The following is a 19958-nucleotide window of genomic DNA, read 5'->3' as shown; positions in this document are numbered from 1 at the left end:
TCACAATCATAGTAAGAATTTCAATAAAAAAAGAAACTTGGGTGCCACAAACATTATGAAATCCGGAATTAAATTTAGCTGAGTTGTCACCCACATGTGCACCTGTGGGTAACATCTACACCAACTCGTTTTTTTTCTGCTATGATGCAGCAAAAGAATTGCAGCTCCTGAGGGTCATGTAACCACCTGCTGTGTCACCCCATTCCAAAGTCACCAGGAAATGCAAAGTCTCTACCTTAAGGATAGGCTCCATGTATGGCCGGATGAGGCGTGGAGCATTGGAAACCAGGTGACCCAACATCCTGGCACTCTGCTCTTTAATTCTGCCAACACCACTGTGTTCCAGCTCTGTTAGAATCTGCACAAGAGACAACGGAAGCAAACAAACCAGGAAAATAAAGGTAGGTAAAAATTCTTTGCATTTCTTTCTGTCACGACTCAGCACTTGTAAAGGCTGTTCTACATTTCACTCCGTTATCATTTATCCTAAATTAAGCTCAAATTCATTAGCATAAAAGGGATGGCTCCAAAATCTCTGTTTACAAAAATGTACCATGCATTCACTCAAAGGCACTACAGAACATTCTTCCTCAACAGAGATGGAAAGCACTATGGCATGATGACTAGGGGTGAAATAACAACTGCTATCCTTCCCTTCCCTTCTAATACATCCACAGAGCAACATCTATCACGACAAAGATCTGCTGAAACCCATTAAGTGAACAATAACTGTTTTCCAAAAGAGATTGATTCCCCCACTACCCTTGCATTTACAGCTAGATAGCCCAGGTCTTTAACATCACCTTAGTCTCAATATCAATTACTCTTCCTCCTACATCCCTGCTCCTTACCTGGATTAACATCTTTCGAAGGAAAGGCATGACAAAGGCAGGGTTCATGCTGCTCAGGCGCCCCACAGTGCAGATGGCCAGCTCTCGGATTTCAAACACTTGATCATTCAGGGCCACAAAAAGAGCTTGCAAGTTTTCAGCCTGGGCAAGGTGAGCATCAAACCTCTCATCCAGAGAAGCCAACACACAGAAACGTATATCAGGGTCTGCAAGAATACATTTATTTCTCTTTAAATGCACTGTTCCTTTTTTTGCCTTTGTTCACAAAACAGCCTCAAAAATTCTTCACAAGAGGTTCCCCAGAGCAAGACTGTATCAGTGTTCCACACACAAAAAACAGGACAGGTCAGCCCAGAAATCTCCGTGCCACTCAACATGCCCCAATAACCAAGTCAGTACAGTGCCAACCTCTTGCACCTACAGGTGTCACTTTTGGATGCTATGAGGCAGCCTGAAATGACTGCAACTGAAAGAATAAAAACAATCAAATATGAAGTTTTAAGAAGAAGGACCAATTCCTTCCCAAATTACAAAATGTAAGGCCGTGATCCAGAACAGCAGTAAAAGGGGTCTCAGTGTTCTGCTTGGTCCAAAGGATTACCAAGGGCACAGAGCATTTTTGGATTGGAGCATTGGAGCATTTTTCACTAGTGTTCTATTAATACCTCAAAAATCAAGATGTGGAAAAAGAAATTGGGAGACTTTTTTTTTCTAATTTACCAAGAGTGACAGCTTAAGTTTAGTGTCAAATACTTTCAAATTCTATTTCTATTCTTAATATCATCACCTGCTCACATGATAAAATTAACATATGGTAGGAGAACTTGTAGGAGAATAGTTTCTAAGGATAGTGCAGAAGGCAATTTTCCTCAATGAATTATAGCTGTACTGATTGCTGAGAAGTGGAGACAGCCTTGCCTGCCCAGTGGGGATGGGGCTATAAAAGAGTGGGGCAGCTAGTTGAGAGTAAGCTGGGGTTGGAGACTGAGAGTCTGCTGGCTGTGCTGTGAGGAGGTAAGGGACATGCAGTTGTGCAAGGGACAGATGAGGTAAGAAGATGCTGTGTGAGGGTTAGGCAGCTAGATAAGGGACAGCTTGAGGTTAGCCAGTCATGCAAAAGGAAGAAAGAAACTTGCAGAGAGGAGTCAGTGCTGTGTGGAGCTGCCTGTGAGGAAAGGAGTCAGAACTGCCTGAAGGAAGGCATGACAAGTTTTTAATAAAGGACTGGTGTTGGTGCTAGTCATGTCCATCTTGATACAATTACTACAAGAACCGTTTTCTCTGAATCCCACACTAACCTGGGTCAGTTATTCCAACTACAAGCAGTTTGCTGAGGACATCAGCCACGACCTGCACTGCTGTCTGACTGACCACATGGGCATGGCCACTGATCAAGTGGATGGAGGGTGTGAGCAAGCGAGAGCACGTGCGGGCCGCCTCCATGCGGATCTCCTTGTGCTCGCTGTTCAGGAAGTGATCCGCACAGTGCCGAACAAACTGAGTCAGGGAGTGGCCTGAAAAGAGGAAGAGGGGTGGTTAAACACAGGCTTACACCTCAATTACCACTTTTACCAGGCAACAGGAGTTTAAAGACCGTGTACTTGTACTCTACTCCAATGCCCCAGTTGTTTACATCCCATATGCGCCTGCCCCTTGCTTTCTTATTTCACCTCACCTTCAAACTCAAAGCTGCCAAGTGTACGAAGGGCAAGGGTGATGCTCCCCACATCACTGGCCTCTGGGATGTTGGTGAGGCTGGGGGAGGCCAACTGGTGGGCAAGGCCCTTTGGCATGCCTGGGTGTCGTAGAGGCTTGTGCATCAGAACCAGAGAGAGCATTTTCAGCAGCCCATCCTGGATATCCTTCTTCAGCTGTGGGATCTGACGGCTCAAGTCGTACAGCACAGCTGTCAGAGCAGGGCTGAGGGTAAGAAGCAAGCAAAAGTCATTAGAAAAGAAATAATAACATGCACATTTCACCTTTTTGTTTATTTATGCCCTTGCCAATCAGAATATAACTGTGGGCAATCACACATGAGAGTAGCACCTGCAAGAAGAGCACAGGGTCCTTGTGTTTACTGAGGCACAAGATGACCTTCCTGTATAAACCGGGTGAGCAAAGTCCCTGGACTGTTGCACTATCACTACATTAGCCAGTGTTGCTATAATACTGTTACAAACCTAAATGAATTCTTACACTTATGCCTTTTAAACAAGAAAGTTCACTTCCAGGTGACAATATAATTCAAACACCTTTGTGCTACCTGAAATTTTTCTCCATACCTTTCCACACTAACAACTTAATTCCTCTAATAAGAACTGTCAGATACTAACGTGGAAAAGCCAGGAGCAAATATTCAGCACTTCAGCTCTCCTTCTCTGCCAGTCTGATATGGCACAAATCTGCTGGCTCTCACGTTTTCAAAAATTTTGCAGGTTGCTGCCAAATGTGTTTGAATAGTGAAAAATAAAGGAGACTGTTTTTGGACTAGTTGTTCTACAACAAGATTTCTTTACTGAGATATGAATACTCTTAAATAACTCAACAGACACATTAAGAGTTAAAACATACCATTCTTCTGGAACATCTATAGTGATCTTCTGAAAGATCACTTATGTCAACTTAAAAGCAATAATCTTCCCTCTCAATCTGAAAACTTTAAAGATCTCACTCTGTATGATTGACAATGCCATCCTGCAGCTAACAGCAAAATAGATTTATGCTTACCTCAGGCCCACAGCCAGCATAGGTTCCAAAAGCTCTTTGATGTCCTGCTGGATACTGGGTCCCATGGCTCTTGCCAGCATACTAATGCAGGTAAAGACTGTGGCATCAACCTGCACAGACTTCTGTCTCCTGGAAAGGGACCACATGATTACAAGGAGCTGCTATTTTTCAAACATCTTTCCTTATCCCACTTCTGTGTTATCAGTCTTACAGAAACACTTCTGATTTTTATACAATAATTTGATCCCAGATTACAAAAATCATATGAAGAGCAAGTGTTTCCATTTCTTCCTCTAACTTTTCACATACTTACTTGTGGGCAAAGTCCTTTGGGGGAAGAGCTGCTTTTATGATTTCAAGGACTTTTGGTAGGTAAGCTTGAAACTCAGACCTCACAGCCACAGAAAGCAAACCCAAGGCCTGGAAGGCTGCTGTTCGCTCCTTCTCCTTCTTCACACAACTGAGAACATGATTCATGGTGTCTGGAAGATACTGATCAGCTGCCCACAAGAGAAAATAATACAGTTATTAGAATTCATTTAGGTTTATACAGCTGCATAACATTTCGAACTAAGCCTTTACAAGTGTAAAACTAGAAAACACATAGTCATATTAAATTTGCTGACATGACCAGTGGCAAACGTGTCACCATATAATAAAAATTTCAGACTACAGAGGGCTTTGTTTTTAAAAAGAAAAATCACCAGAATTTGAAAGAGCTATAAAACATCCCCATTGCAATAGGTTTCATACACATATAAGACCCCAGCATCTTGGTTTCATAGTGATTGATTGGAAATTCGGAATAATTAACACAAAAATTGAAACAACCCACTAAGAGCAGCTTGATGACTTGTCTCCAACTCTGATACTCTCCCAAACTTGCTCGATAAATCAACTAAACTGCTTTAAAGCAGGCAGGTATTTCCTAGAACATGCAACAGAGAAAAAGGAAGAGAACTCTAATAATATTTGGGATATACTCAGAGCAAGAGAGAATTCTCCTCAAAGTCTGACATACTGAGGAGAAAACAAAAAAAGGAGGTTTTTATTTCTTATGGTATTGATCACCAAATTCTGACAATAAGTTTCAATCTATTTTCTTCATCAGAGCAACATTTTGGCATCAGCTATCAAGTCACATTTATTCAGAAAAAAAGACTGTCCTCCCACAGAGGAATGTGCTCATCAGACAAGCATCACATTTAGTGTGCTGCACTGCTTGCACAAGTTCATCTGGACCAAAGAGAGCTGGATAACTTCCAGAGCAAATTCAGCAACATTTCTAACATCCAACCATCTGCCTTGTCACCTGTGAATGCTGAAGGACGGAAAGCTGCCAGGCGTGGCAGCAGATTCAGAACCGTCATCTGGATCAAAGAGTTTTTGCTGGTTCTGCACTTGAGAACCCACTGGCAGACCTGGAAGGAAACAGATTAGGCTTTAAAGGATGGCAATTGGCAGTAATGTACAAATATTTATTCCCTGTGTGCTTTTAGGCATTCTACTGACATTTGGCTTCAGAGTCCATCAAAGAAAAGAATAATCAAGACTGCTTCCAAAGGAAATAAATCACTTGTTCCCAGGCAGAAAATGACAAAGACAGGATACACATAAATACCGAGTTTTGAAGGCTCAGTTCAATACTGGCCAGTATTGCCTGCTAAGTAAAAACACAGAGGACAATTCCTCTGCAAGAACAGATGTTGAGAACGTTGGGAGACAAGTTGAAGAATAAACACATACTTGATCAAATTTCTCTTCCATTAGATCCCTGCAGCATCGACTTTCTACCAAAGTAGATTTTGCTGGGACAGGTGAGGTTGCAAAACCCATGATTCCTTGGTGAGCACTGTACCCCAGGAGACCAGCCAAAGCATTTGACTGAGAGGGCTGAAGAGACTGAAAGCTTGTGAAGGGAGTGATGTGGCGAGGCTTGGTACTGAAGCCCATCAGGTCTTTGCAGTACTTGTCATGCACAAGCTGCTGCTGAGTGATCTCTTCCATCTCCTCTCTAAGGCGCTGGACAAAGTAGAGAAGCATTAAAAAAATAAAAAGTAACTGAGTAAGACACTCCCAGTACAGTGTTACCCAAATCTCCTGAATAGCATCCCATATAATCAATATAAAATGGCTGTAAAACATCAACTGAAGAAAATCCAGCAAAAATATTTGGGTATCTGACATGCAAGAGAGTCCTCATTCCATAGAAAAAAATCTTTTTCATTGTACTTAATCCAGTTAACAGCCTTTCTGTCAGAGCTTTTTATTTCCCCAGCCCAAACTTGTCCCTTTTATTTCTCTGGCACATTTCAGTGCTTGACTGAATGTTCAGATGAGCTTTGCACCCAACAACCCCACTGCAACACTATGGGGTATTTTCACTGACTGCAGAGTTGCTATACACTCTCAATCAATCCCCATAATCCCCACCTTGTTCCTCTGCTCACCTCTCCCTCCATACTGCTGATTCTCACTAGCTCATTGAGGATCAGTAAGGCACCGTGGATTCGGTCATCACGATTCATTCCTTTCTCTTTGGCTAAAGTCTCATCAAAGCCCTTCTCAGCCTCTTCATATGTATGCTTGGGGAAAAAGAAAAAAATCTCAGTGACAATGCAGAAACAAAGCCTGTGGAAATGAAGTAGTACTGCCAGTCAAAAGTTACTGATGTTCTGAACCTTCCAAGAGTAGCCACAAACCTCAACTGAGTAATAAAAGAAGTATAACACAATAAAATTCTGATTCACCCAGAAGTTGTGGACTCTGCTGCAGAGCATTTTCAACAGCGCTAATCAAACAGCATGGTATCAGCTTCATCACTATCTGCAGCATTATTTGCTTACAAGAAATCCAAGTTCACAACATTTGACTGTGTGTCCAAAATTTACTTGATATCACAAAGCTTGACTTCCTGTGACAAGGGCAGCAAAGATTCAGACAAAAGAATTCCTACCTTTCACACTTAAGTTTTATCTACACTAATAAAACCCTCTACTAGTAAGAGATGACACCAGATAATTGCATGGCTGTAGAACTAGGTCAAGTTCAACAGCTGAAGACGAGGCACAGATAGAACAATGTAATCTTGAAGGATTTTACAGTAGTAGGCTAAAGGAACTCACTTTGGAAACCATTATATTTTCAACCCTTTCAAGGAGAGGCAGTTTATTATTGACAAAAGTGACACAGGTTCTTAAGCTTAGCCAGCTCTTCTGAAAACTGGCACTTCAACATCTGCATTACATTATGAGGGGCTGCTTTAAAATAACGTTATTTTCTTACTCTGTACCACTGGGGCTTCTGCATCTCTTTTGGCTCCCGTTGTGTGGTGAGGATAAGGCAGGCTCTTAAGGCAGAGACGGCTCCCTCTCGGATGGCCTGTTTGGGATCCCACACAGCCACAAATATATTGTCAAAGAATGGCTGCACTTGTTGGAAGAAGAAGGTAGGCACGCTGATTGCCAGCTCACGCAAGACAAGAACCTGGAGGTGGGGAGGGAAACAGTAGCAATCTGGAAGATGAGCACACAGAGACAAACCTCATAACTTTTACAGTGTAGTACCATTTGTTTTGACTGTCAATGTCTGTGAGCTGTTTCCATCCCCACACTCTGACAATTCCCAGCATAAGTGTCCTGATCTTCATTAGTCACTGGGTAATGGAGATGCAAGGAAGCAGCACTCCGTCTGCCATGAGAGCATTACAGATTCTCAGACGTGGACTGGCAACCATTCCCATCCTGACCAAAGCTTTTCTGCAGATTCCTGTGCATATTTCCTACCACTGTTCACTAATCCCAACGATCCCACGACAACAAAAAAGGCATCACTTACAGCTGCATGTCTACGACCTTCATTCCTGTCAGCTCCCAGCCATTCCAGGGCTCGTTTCACCTCAAACTCCACATACTCAGCTGTGAAGGTGTCACCAGCCATTGCAAGCCGTCCAATAGCCTTGGAAGCCATCTCCATTACAACAGGGTCATTGGATGGCAAGAGGTTCCTCAGGTAGTTGGCAAACCTGCCGATACGGGTGGCATTACCTCCTTCAACACCGATAAGGCTTGCTGCAGAGAAAGGGAGCAATGCTGCAGTTCTCCCCAAGAGTCAGTGAGGCAGACAGTAGGTAATCCCTGGATGAGAGCTAGTATTCCCTACACATTCCTTAAAGATTCCCATTAAATCCTCCTAAACTGCAAATCCATAGAAAAAAAAATCAGGCAACAGGAAAGGGCCACCATTCTTTTGAGCCCGAGACTTTTAAACGAGTGGAAAAATGCATCCGTTAGCCTCATAGATTTTCCCTATTTTTAGTTTTAAAAGACAAAAAAATAATTTATCCTGGGATCACAGACCTGTTTCTAATAGAAAGACATACATCTGCATGCAACTGCTATAGCTAGTCCACCTCACAAGAAAAAGTCAAAGACCAAGGAAATGCTCTGCTCCTCAGTCCTAGAGACAGTCTCTCCTGGCCAGGGTGGAGGCACTTTATCAGGCACTAGCATGGCAGAAGCCTTTGTTGCCAGTGCCTGGGTTGTATCTGCTCTGTAGATAAAGAGGCCATGAGTGTCCAGGGCTGTCAAACTGGTACCTTTCAAGATCACTAAATTCACAAAACAATTTAAAAGCGATAATGTCAGCTTGAGATATGATGTTATCAATAAAGATTTCTCTAAGGGATTTACACTGCTTTCAAACACATTGGGACTGGAAGATTATGGTTTAGGCTCATGGACATAAACATCTTTTGGCTATTTGGCTATACTGGAAGGCAAAGTATTAATGCAAGCTGACTTCCCCAAGCATGGGGATTCAGGCAGCTCTGCAATCTCACAGAGAGCACACAGCCAGAGCCACTAATGGAGAGGCTGGTCAGAATCAAAGCAGAAGCTATGTGAGCCCCTCTTGGGGATGGAAGTTGCTGTTATGGAGCCATGTAAATTTACATAACAAGAATCAATCTCCCCAGATGGAAGAGTTGAGAGATTTAGCCTACCCTGATACATATAAAGGGGCAGCACAAAGTGTTTTTAGCTGAGCTCCAGAACAGAATTTTCATGTGCTCAGCATTCACATTTGATGCTCAACTCCCAGAAGAGCTCAGGGCCCATTAAGTACCAGGTTTCCAGCCACTCACAGTAGCTCCCATGCTGACACTCCACACAGATTTTCAGAGCCCAGCAACGAGAGCACACCCAGTGTACTGAGCTGTCAGACATCAGACCCTAAGTATAAAAGCTCACTCCTTTTGAAAATCTGTCCCTAAATACAGTTGCATGAAGGGAAAATTCAGCAGAAGCATTATGCACTTTCACTCACCTATAGCCAGAATGCCACCCTTCCTTTCATTGGCATCAGAGCTAGAGACCAGCTCAAATATGTGATGGTTCAGCTGATCGTAAAACCTGGTAGATTCTTCCTGACTCATCTGTAAAAGCAAAAAGTTCAAATCAGCTTTCAGCATTCTCTCCCTCCCTCCTGCTCCAAAACCTTCATAATGACAATGCTGCTGATGCCACTTAAACAGAAAGAAATTAAATCAACCATACATTATGAGCTCAAAATAGTTTCTAATTTGTACCCTATATGCAGAAAGTTTACTTATTCTGGTACTTGACTACTCATTTGTGTCACCAACTTGCTCACCTCTCCTACATGCCAGGGGGCAAAGATAAGCTCCCTGCTGTGCCACATCTCCTCTCTAAGACCAGCTTCCATATTCCAAAAATCTCCATAGCAAAGGCACCCAGCCCATACCCTACAGTCAGTGATCCACAAGGATAAATAATCCCATTTGAGGCACTCACCTCACGCAGCTCCATGGTGACATAATGCTGCAAGTCCTTGGCAGCTTTCGCCCTCGTCTCTTCACTGCGACTCTTCAAGCCATTGGCAAATTGTTGGAGAATGGACACGGTGCCCGACATGGTGGCAGCACACTGGGGCACAGGGGCATCAAGGCCTGTAAATTCTTCGGAGAGACACGTTTTTTACTGCTTGAATTGAAATCTCTGAGCCTCTTTGATAAGGCTAGCCCTCCTGTTCCCAAAATACCCATAAAGGTGCTGTGTTGGTAGACCATGGAATTACAAGTAATGACTATATTCCTTAGGCCTTACACTCCATGAGAAAACTGCATCACCACATATCTTGACCTCCAACCTATTTGCTCTCTAGTTCCTCAAATACCAAAATACATTGCAGTAGGCTACGTGCCCTGTGGTGATCTAATCCTAAATCAAGGGTAATGCAACAGTTGAAAACCAGCAGGTCAAACTTTGCAATTACCTATAATCAGTAAGCACAACCATTCCAAGGATTATATCACTATCCTAGCTGACTTGTCCCTAAACACTTTCAACCAAGTTTCTCTGCAAAAATCTCAGTGTTACACCAACACAAGGAAGACTCAGCATTGACAAGTATTACATCCTCCAATAGATATTTAGAGAAGGGAAGTACAATTATAGCAACATCAACCATTGCAACAGGGGGTTTCCTAGCATAATACACAAACAAACTTTCTCAGGAGCCTTTCTTTATGTAAAAACATTTCAGACGCTTGACGCCTCCCTGATATTCACATTATATAAGACCAAACCAAGCACTGGTTTGGTAAATGGTTCAACTGCTTCTCCCCAAATATTCCACACGCGGTCACAGACATCCAGCGGGACCATAGGTGAAGCGGCTGCTGGCAGGAGCCAGGAGAAGCTTCCCGGATCAAAGAGCAGCCGCGGGTTGCTGCTGCCCATCAACGCAGTCCAGTGTCAGTTCCTGGGATTCCCTTACAGCCACAGAACCTGGCGGACGGGACCCGGCAGGCCCGAGCAGGGGGAAAGCTCCATAGGCCGAGAGTGAGGGAGGAGTGAGGCGGGGAAAGGCGAGTACGGCCAGCGGGGCCGCAGGCGGCAGCGCCGCGCAGCCGGGAGCTCGGGCAGGTCGGCCCGGGCAGGAAGCGGGAGGTGAGGGGAAGGGGAGCCAATGCTGATGAGAGGCACCGCCACTCTCACTCACTCACCCGCCGCCGCCGGCTCCCGGACTCCGGGCCCCGGGCCCCGTGTCCGCCCCGCCGCCGCGCCTGCAGCGCCGGCGAGCTGCTGCTGGCCAATAGGCTCCCAGGAAAGCCGTGATCGGCATCGCAGCTGACCAATAGAAAAAGAGGAAGGGGAAAGAATCGCCCAAAGCTCCGCCCCTTCCCAAGGAACCGCAAGGACAGTCGCCTTCTGACCAATCATCAAGGGAACAATGACTGAGTGACAGCAGAGCTGACCAATAGAATGGCTGGGCTTGCTCAGCAGGCCCACCCTCTCGACGCCGGCTTCCGCCCTTCCGTGAGGCGCCGGCTGTGGCGGGGCTACAGCATGGGTGGATCGGGCAGTGCAACCGGCATCATCGGCTTGGGCTTGTGTGAAGCGTTCGGCACCGTTCCCCATGACAGCCTGGTCTCTAAACTGGATTTGATAAATGGATTTGATAAATGGACCACTCGGTGGATAAAGAACTAACTGGATAGCCGCACATAAAGAATTGCGGTCAGTGGCTCATTGTCCACATGGAGACCAGGGACGAGTGGTGTCCCTCACGGGTGGTACTGGGGCTGATAGTATTCACTAACTTTGTCGGTGGCATAGACAATGAGCAAGTGACACCGAGCCGTGTGGTGGAGCATGGTGGAGCGACGGGATGGGGACTAAAGCATCTCCTCTATGGAAGAAGAGAAAGTGGTGTGGAGATCTCGGAGTAGCCTTCCAGTATTTGGAGGGGTCTACAAGGAGGGACTCTTCACGAGGAACGAGGGGGAATGGGTTCAGAATAAAAGAGAGGAAATTTAGTTTAGATGTTAGGAAAATGTTTGGGAAGATCCTGGCGTAGGTTGCTGAGAGAAGCTGTGGCTGCCCAGTTCCTGGCAGTGTCCAAGGCCAGGTTGGATGGGGCTTAGAGCAACCTGGGACAGTGGAAGGTGTCCCTGCCCACGGCAGGGGGTGAAACGAGAGGAGCTTTAAGATCCTTCCCAGCGCAAGCCACGCTACGGGTGTGAGCCCTGTCTGCGCCGTACGCATGCGCAAAGGGAGCAGGGCGCTGCCATGCCCGGTGTGCTCCGCTGAAATGTGTCCGGCTGCCCGTGACAGCAGCAGAGGCGGCCGTGTCTGTGCCGGGCTTCGGGCGCTCCGCAGCGGCTATGGCGTGAACAGTGCTGCTGGCGCGTGCTGCGGGGTGACTCCCTCGCCGCCTCGCGTGACGCCGTGGGCCGCTTAATTTTCCTTTTAATTTGTCCACCGGGAGGTGCCGGCGGGTGCGGAACCCGTCGCGCAGGGCCGCGGGGGTGCCGAGGCCGGGCAGGCTGGCGCAGGTAGGGCGGGTAATGGCGGCGCTCTCGCATCCCCTACACGCCGCCATGGCCGCGGCGCCCCTCTCGTCCCTGGGGTCCCGCTAAAGCGCGGCACTTCCCCTTCTAGGTGCTGCTGCTGCTGCGGGACGGCGGGGCGAGCATGGGACCGGCAGACCTGGTGCAGAAGATCAGTATCAGCGCCGAGAGCCCCCGCGGGAGCGAGAGGAACGGCGGCGGCTCGGCGCTGGCGGGCATTGACGGGGCCGCCCCCGGCAGCTGGAGACACAAGTGTGCGGCCTATGTGCTGGCGCTGCGGCCCTGGAGCTTCAGCGCCTCGCTGACCCCTGTGGCGCTGGGCAGCGCCCTGGCGTACCGGGCCGAGGGAACACTCGACCCGGGGCTGCTGCTGGGAAGCGCCGTCACCGTCCTGGCTGTGCACGGCGCCGGCAACTTGGTGAATACCTACTATGACTTTTCCAAAGGCATCGATCACAAGAAGAGTGATGACAGGACGTTGGTGGACCAGATTTTGCAGCCGCAGGATGTAGTCCGGTTTGGGGTTTTTCTCTACACTGTGGGCTGTATCTGTGCTGCTGGGCTCTACGCTGTCTCCACGCTCAAGCTGGAGCACCTGGCCTTGATTTACTTTGGAGGACTTTCCAGCTCCTTCCTTTATACCGGAGGTAAGTGCTGTATCCAGTTTGTTGTGAGTCGTAGAAGTATGTAGATAAAATGTAGAAGTGATAGAATCAGCTAAATTGTCAAAAGGTTTCTAGAAGACACGCACGATCTATCTAGTACACTGCCATAAAATATTTGTGATATTTCCTGAAGTACTGATACATAAACTTGTATTCTTTGCAATTGAATGTTGTGGGAAGAGTCATACTAAGATCTGCAGTTGGATAGTGCTGTTGAGGCATTATTGTTTACATACATGGTTTTAGATACTTATCAGAACTATTGCTGAATCTTTTTGTGATGTTTATCTCATATCCTTTAGTAGTTTCGTTTGTCTCATATCTTTTAGTAGTGCAGCTAATGGCATATTTTCTTTCATTTGGTAGCAATGTTACTTTGTTTTGGAATGTTTTGTTGTTTTTCTTTAGATGGTCCTTCACTGTGAATGCTGTACAGTCTGTGATTCTTCTTAATAAGACAAGGATATTATAGTGTCTTCCTGTGTTGGATAGATACAAACATCATTACTAGGAGAAGAAAAAACAACTTAATTTCAAACTGTCAGATTTTCAGTTTTGTGGGTTTCCCTGAAAGCGTCTTGTCAGTTTTGCATTTTGTTCTGATCATTTTCTGTATGTCTTCAGGATCAGGTTCTAGTATGCATGATTGAAAAGAGCCTTGTTTCTATATGTGTCTGTAGAGGCAGGTACTTCTAGATGGGTGTTAAAACCTGGCCCTTAGTTTTTGTTACATTGTTTGCCTGGAGAAATCCTTATCTTAAAAAAGAAAAAAGAGATAGCATGTTTCTTGTCCTTAGCTGCAATATTCCTGTGGGAAAGGGCTGAACTGTTGCGTCCATTCTCTTCTGTCATTTGAATTATTTAATGATGTTTGATTTTATTCTTGTGTCTTGCCACAGGGATTGGATTTAAATACGTTGCTCTTGGCGATGTGGTGATCCTGATCACCTTTGGGCCCCTGGCTGTCATGTTTGCCCATGCAGTGCAGGTTGGTTACCTGTCTGTGTCACCCCTGCTCTATGCTGTCCCTCTGGCCCTCAGCACCGAGGCCATCCTGCACAGCAACAACACACGGGACATGGAGTCAGACCGGCAAGCAGGAATTGTCACCTTGGCCATCCTCATCGGCCCCACCTTCTCCTATATTCTCTACACCGTGCTGCTCTTCTTGCCCTACCTGATTTTTTGTGTGCTGGCCACACGTTACACCATCAGCATGGCATTGCCACTGCTCACCATCCCCATGGCATTTTCACTGGAGAGGCAATTCCGGAGTCAGAGCTTCAGCAAAATTCCTCAGCGGACAGCCAAGCTCAATCTGCTGCTGGGGCTTTTCTATGTTTTTGGCATTACATTGGCACCAGCTGGGGCTCTGCCCAAACTGTGAAAAGAGCTGGGGGGTCAGGCCTCATAATTCACTGTTCATGTCAATTCCAGTGGATGTTAGGAGTAAATGACCCATTTTATGGACAGTGAGAAGAATGGAAAGATCACCTTGCACTGTTGATTGTGAATGTTATGATTTCTGGTCTTGGATAGCTTATACAATATACTTCAAAAATGTGATTTGTCAGTCCTGCAGAAGGGGAGAACCGTGTGGCTTTGCTTTGAGGAGCAAGGTGACATAAGGTCAAGGAAATGTTTAAAGAACCTCATCCTTCTGCCACCTAATTTTTTCACTGTCAGTTCAACGAAAGAGCCTCAAATCACACTCTCTGCTCACTTCCCAAGCACAATGATTTCTCTTATCACTCCTTTTCTTACAGTGGTGAAGGAGTCCAGTGGCTTCCATATGGGAATTAGAAAACTGCCAAATGTTTAACATCACAACATAGATGTCATTAATTCACTCCCTTGTAACTGTATTTCCTCTGTTGTATGTCTTATTTTTTGTTTTGCTTTTCCTAGCCAAGTTTTGAGCTTTTATTTCCAAGCCCTCTGAAATGCACTAGATACTGATTCATGAACTATTGCTTCTGCTTGTCCCACATAGTCTAGAAATTTCAAATTGTAAATCTCTGTGGGTTGTGGTGCTAAAATGGAGCACGAATAGCCCACTGCACAAACTTGAGGTCAAAACCAGTAAATCTGTATTCTGCTACAAAAGCTGAAGCTGTAAATGCAAACCATGCAACTGGAAGGCCCTCAATGGGTAGAAAAACAAATGGTTTCCATTTTTGTACTTGCTTAGAATTTACTCTCTAAAATGACAGTTTTTGAGTTAAGGGGGAGCTGACAGAGTGCCAGATTTCTCTGAATAGCTATGGATTAATGAGTATATAGGTGGAAAACTAATTCTTGATTTTAAAAAGCATTTTTAAAATGTTTTTTCTCTGTTTATTTAGAGTATTATTCACAATATTGTAGTGAAATATTATAAGAAGCCCAGTTCAGTAAAGAAGATACAGTATTAGAAAAAACAAATCTGGATTATTGCATTGGCTCTGCCTAAAAATTAGGACTGGAAACAGGAAGAAACCAATTTTGTTAACACTATTTTTCCTAGTAGAGTCCAGAATTTGTGTCACTGAATTACAATTAAGTGATCTCTGAAGGGAAGTTCCCCACCTCTTTTTCCCCCTCTATACCTTACAGTGTTGCTTTGTTTTCTCCTGCAGATCTTGACACTTTCTGTTCATGTGGCCCTTTGGAGAGTTGATTGTTTCAGCAGTTATGTGAAAACCATGCCAAACATAATGGGGAAAATATGTGCCTTCCAGTGCAAAGATGGGTTTGATACATAACACATTACTCAGTGGCAACTGAATTGTCTTCTGTGTTATTTAATACCTGTACACGGGTTTTTGTGAAAAGCTTGTTTGCAGGAGCTGGGGAAAGCTCAGAGGAGTTGACACAGATGTTGAACCAGAGCTCCTGGTGCCAGGTCACAGCCTTGCTTTTGAACAAGTGTTTGTGTGTGAACCACTGTATGAAGGGCTTTTCCACATGAGCAATAAACTAGCAATAAACTCACATGGTGTTACCCTGCATCTGTCATAGGGAAATTGTGCCCTCGTGGTGTAAATCTGAAAGAGCCAAGTGTCCCATTAGTGGGTTGAGTTGATTACCAGATTACAAGGTACAGCTATTTAGAGATTGGTTTTACAGCTTCATGTTATCCAGTGTTACCCAGCAGTTATATCTGAGCTGAAGTTAATGGGAAAGAGTCTTTGCAGGCCTATTTAATGGGCCACAGATTTATCTTTTATTTATTAAAATGAGTAAATGATCTCTCTAATCTGGCTAGGCACAGGACAAGAAGAGATGCTTTCTACAGCAAAATACTTGTTAGGATTAAAAACAGAAGAAAATGCAAAAGTTCAGCTCAGATAGATGGAGGGGGATATCCAGAAGGTTTTGGGAACTGTTTTCAATGCAGATATACACAACAGAGCTTGTACTGTGGCTTCTTTGTGGACCTACAGAATGAAGAAGAGCCTGGCTCCAATACCCATTTCACATTTCTGCAAACCAAAAGCTTTTGTAGAGATAAGTAAGGGCTGAGCTGACAAATCTGTTAACCTTGCAACTGGGGATATGCAGGTTTAGCTTCATCCTGCCCTTGTAGCAGCTCTATGCTTCATTTTAGGATAGCTCGGTTCTGAATAGCTTTTAATTTCAAATAATGGTTAGTTATCTTTTCTGTATTTCTTTTACAAAACCTAGAGTACTCCAGCTGAATTCCTTAAAGTAACTTGGCTTGTACCTTTGATAACTGTAATTGTAATAATGGGAAGATCATTGGTGCCATGGACTATGTAACTCTTACTGTATCTTGACTACCCTTTCCTGGGTAGGATGTCTACTTTGGGCTGGAAAGGACCAGTGCTTTTTGTTACTAAGATGAAACAACTCATTATTACAAAAATATGTGTGTGGAACACTTTCCAAGGTAGGGGGGATTCAAAATATTTTAATAGTAAAACTGAGATGAAAATTTGGTAATTCCTTACTAGCAGATGCTGGTTGCCTCCAATTCCCTCTATTTGAATTGCAGTATCATTCCAGGTTCTTAAGGATATTACTAATAGCTAACACATCCTTACCATGGTTTGGAGGAAATCATTTAACTTCTCTGTATCTCAGAAAACAGCTAATTTTTGCCTGCCTTACAGGGATGCTGAGCTGACATCATTGTCATAGACAGCTTTGAAAGTAAAAAGTGCTTTATCTCTGTGTGCTTTACAAAAAGCTTGTTAGGACTAGAAAACATTTTAAATATGAACTAACATAAAGGGTGACTTAACCAATGTAATTTGGCCAAAATAATCTTCACATATAATCAATGAGTAGTAAGAGAGGTTCATTTATTGGTTTGCTTTGTGATGTATGAAGATGCTGGGTCTGTTCCCCTAGCCCACTTTTCCCTGTCCCATGCTACTTTCCCTGAACATAAACTTTAGAAACTTCTTCAAGGTCACTCTTGATGAGCTGTATTGCAGTGTGATGAGTGTGCACTGGTAGATAAATATATCTGTAGCCCATCTGTTAATTTGTCCTAAAGCACCTCCTGGCCTTTTTTCTTACCCAATAAACTGTCTGAATGTTACTCAGTTAATTATGCTATGTTTGATTCTTTTATATTACTCAAGTTGTATTTTTGCACGTGGATTAAAACATAGTCACAAAAGAAAGGAGGTCTTCATCTGCCATGTTTATACTATAAAGTGCCTGGAAAATCATACTTTATTTGTGTAAATGTCTTTTTATGAATCACATAGTCCTGTCCTATCACAAGGACAGCACTTCTGTAGCAGTGATCATTTCCTACTACTGGCAGACTTGCAATAGTTCTGGTATATTAAAAAATGTGCAGAATTTTCTCTGAGGCAGTTTTCTGTGCTGTGTATTGTTCAGTATTTGTAAGGAGGTTTCAGTTGAACTTTAATACCTTTAATAAAGATGAACTTTTTCATCCTCACCAGTATGTTCTGGCAGTTTTCCAGTGCTGTGGTCACTGCTCCATAGAACTGTGACAGCGTAATGCCTTCCCCTGTGTGTGCCATAAATGAGCTTAAAGCATGGTTTGAAATTTTCCTGCCTTGGCCAGTGGCACAGTGTGCTCCACAAATGCTTTTGGAGATAGTCATAAAGGATAAAATGCAGGATAGCATGGCAGCAATACATGGGCTGATCTTTCCAAGTAAGGAGGTTTCAATTGTGGGTGTCTGCAGATGGCAGCGTTGCTCTTCCTTTGCAGCTGCAGCACCTTTTCTCTACAGGAAAACTGTGTTTGAAAAGGATTTTCAGTGTTTGGTTGTATCTCACTGGGTCTCCTCTGGTGTAAGGGAACTTGAAAGATAAGTGACTGCAGATTAATTTCTATTGTGCAGCTTATGACTGGACAGATGCTTCTGGCCTAAGCAGGAAACAGGCATTTGAAGAAAACCAGATGTGTTGCAGGTGTTTTGTCAGGAAGCAAGGAAAGCAGTGAACGTCACTAAAACACTGAATCTGAAATGCTGCTTAAGGAGCTTGAAAGTGTAGAGAGCTTAGAAACAAGAGATGAGGGTCTGCCTCCTCCGGTCTGCCTCCTGGTTGGCACCTTTCAGATGTCTTGCCCTGGGCTTGAGGAGCACTGAGCAGATCTGCTAGTCTGGCAGTGATTTTAGGTGTTATTGATGTGGGAGATCCTGGCACCTGCTCTTTGTTCCAGTGCTAGATCCATGACTAGTTTGTTAACTGGGGAATGCAATTTTAAGCCCAGCAATTTTAATAAAGCCTAGAGCTTTTAGAATTGACAGAATGGAAAGTTCTTTCAGGGAGTGGTTTGGTTTGTGTGCCCTGTCACTGATGTAGTACAAAGAGTAAAGATGATGCATGCTTATTGGTGTGCCATCAACCCAAAAATCAAAGTCTGTTCCCCAAATGGGCTGGCATATTACTTAAGAACTAACTCAAGGGAGAAGAAAGACCAGATGAAGAATGGTATGGCACAGCACTGAGTATACTCCTAAGGCTTTATTGAGCTCTAGAACAAACACCCCCCACACCCACAAAAGAGCACATGAATCTCTAGCATGTTTCTCCCAAACTCTTATTTACATTGACTGGATCTAAGGCTTATACAGCAGTACAGCTATCCCCCACACCTTAAAATATGACTTAACTGTGGCATACAGTGGCCTCACATCATACAGAAAGTAATTTATACTCTATCTGAAATAATTTCATCAACCCTTGTGACAATAGCTAACGAGACTGGGAAGATGGTTTATTAGACTCTCTTGCCATTAGGTCAAAGTCTGAGAAGCTGCTTAATTCCCACAGCATGATGATTTGTGCAGATGTATTTGCAAACATCTGTGTGAAATGTAAATTGCCTGAATTTGCCCCTTGTATCAAACCAGCATTTGGTTTATTCCCTTACCACTACCCAGCCAAGGTGGGCTGCCAGGTCTGGGCTGCAGAAGTTTTATCCAGCCCTGCTTAGCCAGGAGCAGGCTCCTCCATATGAGCTAGCCTAGCAGCACCCTTTGGAAAATAGACTTTATTATCCTTGGTGTTTTTGGATATTGTGAGCTGTTGTTTTACAGTATCTGGGAGAAAGGTGTATCCTACTCTTGTTCCAGTGGGAACACAAAACAGTGCTGATCTATCAGATCCTGACTTCCTTGTACCAGCAAAATCTTTATTTTTTTTTTCCCTGTGATGATTTACAAGTTGTCACCTTGCAGGCAATGCAAAAGCCTGTGCTGGATTATGTCATAAAAGATTAATTGGGCACCTTCTACCCCAGCACAGTAAACTGAGATCATAACCTTTACAGGGATTAGGAATCCAATTATCTGGAGAAACAGTTCCAGATTGAAATGCCTTTCTAACCTCTTATTGTTTAGTATTCCAAATCTGTACTGGAAATTTCAAAAGTCACCTAATAAAAAAGGTTGGAATTACCCTTAAACAGCTTCCATAAAGTTTATTATTATCTAGTGATAATTCTGTCTCTGAGCTTGTTTTGAGTACTTTCTGCATCTAGATGAGCCAAAGAGAATTGATGATTTTAAAAGATTACACTTATTCTCAGGCTCTCCAGGGTGACACAGAGAGCTTGTGGGACTAACTGCATTTCAGATGCCTGAATTTGCTTTTTCCAGGAAGCAAATACCCTATGAATAGTTCTCTTTAAGTTTTTTAAACAACATAGAGGTGTGGGGTTTTTTTTTGTTTTCAAGACAGAAAATATTAGCACAACAAGGAGTGTACAATCAGTTGTTCCTTAATCTGGCCACTGCAGGTTCTCTGTAGGATACTGGTACATAGTGGGAAGTTTACCACCAAAGGAGTTAGGAACAGATACAGTTTGTTTTTGTCTGGGGTTTGAGTCCAGATGTTGTTATG

The 19958-nt window shown here is 44.1% G+C and overlaps 2 protein-coding genes across 5 annotated transcripts in view; one reads left to right on the top strand and one right to left on the bottom strand.

Annotated features, from left to right (window-relative positions):
* The window catches only part of MTOR (mechanistic target of rapamycin kinase), a 62801-nt gene extending 52111 nt beyond the window's left edge, over nt 1-10690 (bottom strand). For all 3 annotated transcript variants that reach the window (XM_014881701.2, XM_088178576.1, XM_014881702.2), the window contains exons 1-14: nt 10606-10690; nt 9392-9555; nt 8904-9012; nt 7416-7648; nt 6864-7064; nt 6029-6163; nt 5325-5600; nt 4891-4999; nt 3892-4078; nt 3579-3707; nt 2527-2771; nt 2150-2365; nt 852-1057; nt 236-358 (exon numbers count right to left, since the gene is read on the bottom strand). In XM_014881701.2, the coding sequence (XP_014737187.1) occupies nt 236-358; nt 852-1057; nt 2150-2365; nt 2527-2771; nt 3579-3707; nt 3892-4078; nt 4891-4999; nt 5325-5600; nt 6029-6163; nt 6864-7064; nt 7416-7648; nt 8904-9012; nt 9392-9511 (2289 nt within the window). In that variant the 5' untranslated portion in view covers nt 9512-9555; nt 10606-10690. The remainder of the gene's footprint in view (nt 1-235; nt 359-851; nt 1058-2149; nt 2366-2526; nt 2772-3578; nt 3708-3891; nt 4079-4890; nt 5000-5324; nt 5601-6028; nt 6164-6863; nt 7065-7415; nt 7649-8903; nt 9013-9391; nt 9556-10605) is intronic.
* A 1017-nt stretch (nt 10691-11707) lies between these two features.
* Nucleotides 11708-17538, top strand: UBIAD1 (UbiA prenyltransferase domain containing 1). Of its 2 annotated transcripts, XM_088178787.1 has the most exons (3): nt 11708-11937; nt 12044-12599; nt 13517-17538. In XM_088178787.1, the coding sequence occupies exons 2-3, from the start codon at nt 12077-12079 to the stop codon at nt 14002-14004; spliced, it is 1011 nt and encodes a 336-aa protein (XP_088034913.1). In that variant the 5' UTR covers nt 11708-11937; nt 12044-12076; the 3' UTR covers nt 14005-17538. The 2 variants fall into 2 exon arrangements, with proteins under 2 accessions (XP_088034913.1, XP_088034912.1); XM_088178786.1 differs by having other exon boundaries at nt 11708-12599.
* The last annotated feature ends 2420 nt before the right edge of the window (nt 17539-19958 follow it).

This window comes from Sturnus vulgaris, chromosome 25 (assembly GCF_052056855.1).
Source record: "Sturnus vulgaris isolate bStuVul1 chromosome 25, bStuVul1.hap1, whole genome shotgun sequence".
In the NCBI taxonomy this organism is placed as follows: domain Eukaryota; kingdom Metazoa; phylum Chordata; class Aves; order Passeriformes; family Sturnidae; genus Sturnus; species Sturnus vulgaris.
Note: the sequence above shows the minus strand (reverse complement) of the source record. Positions and strands in the feature narration are given on the sequence as shown.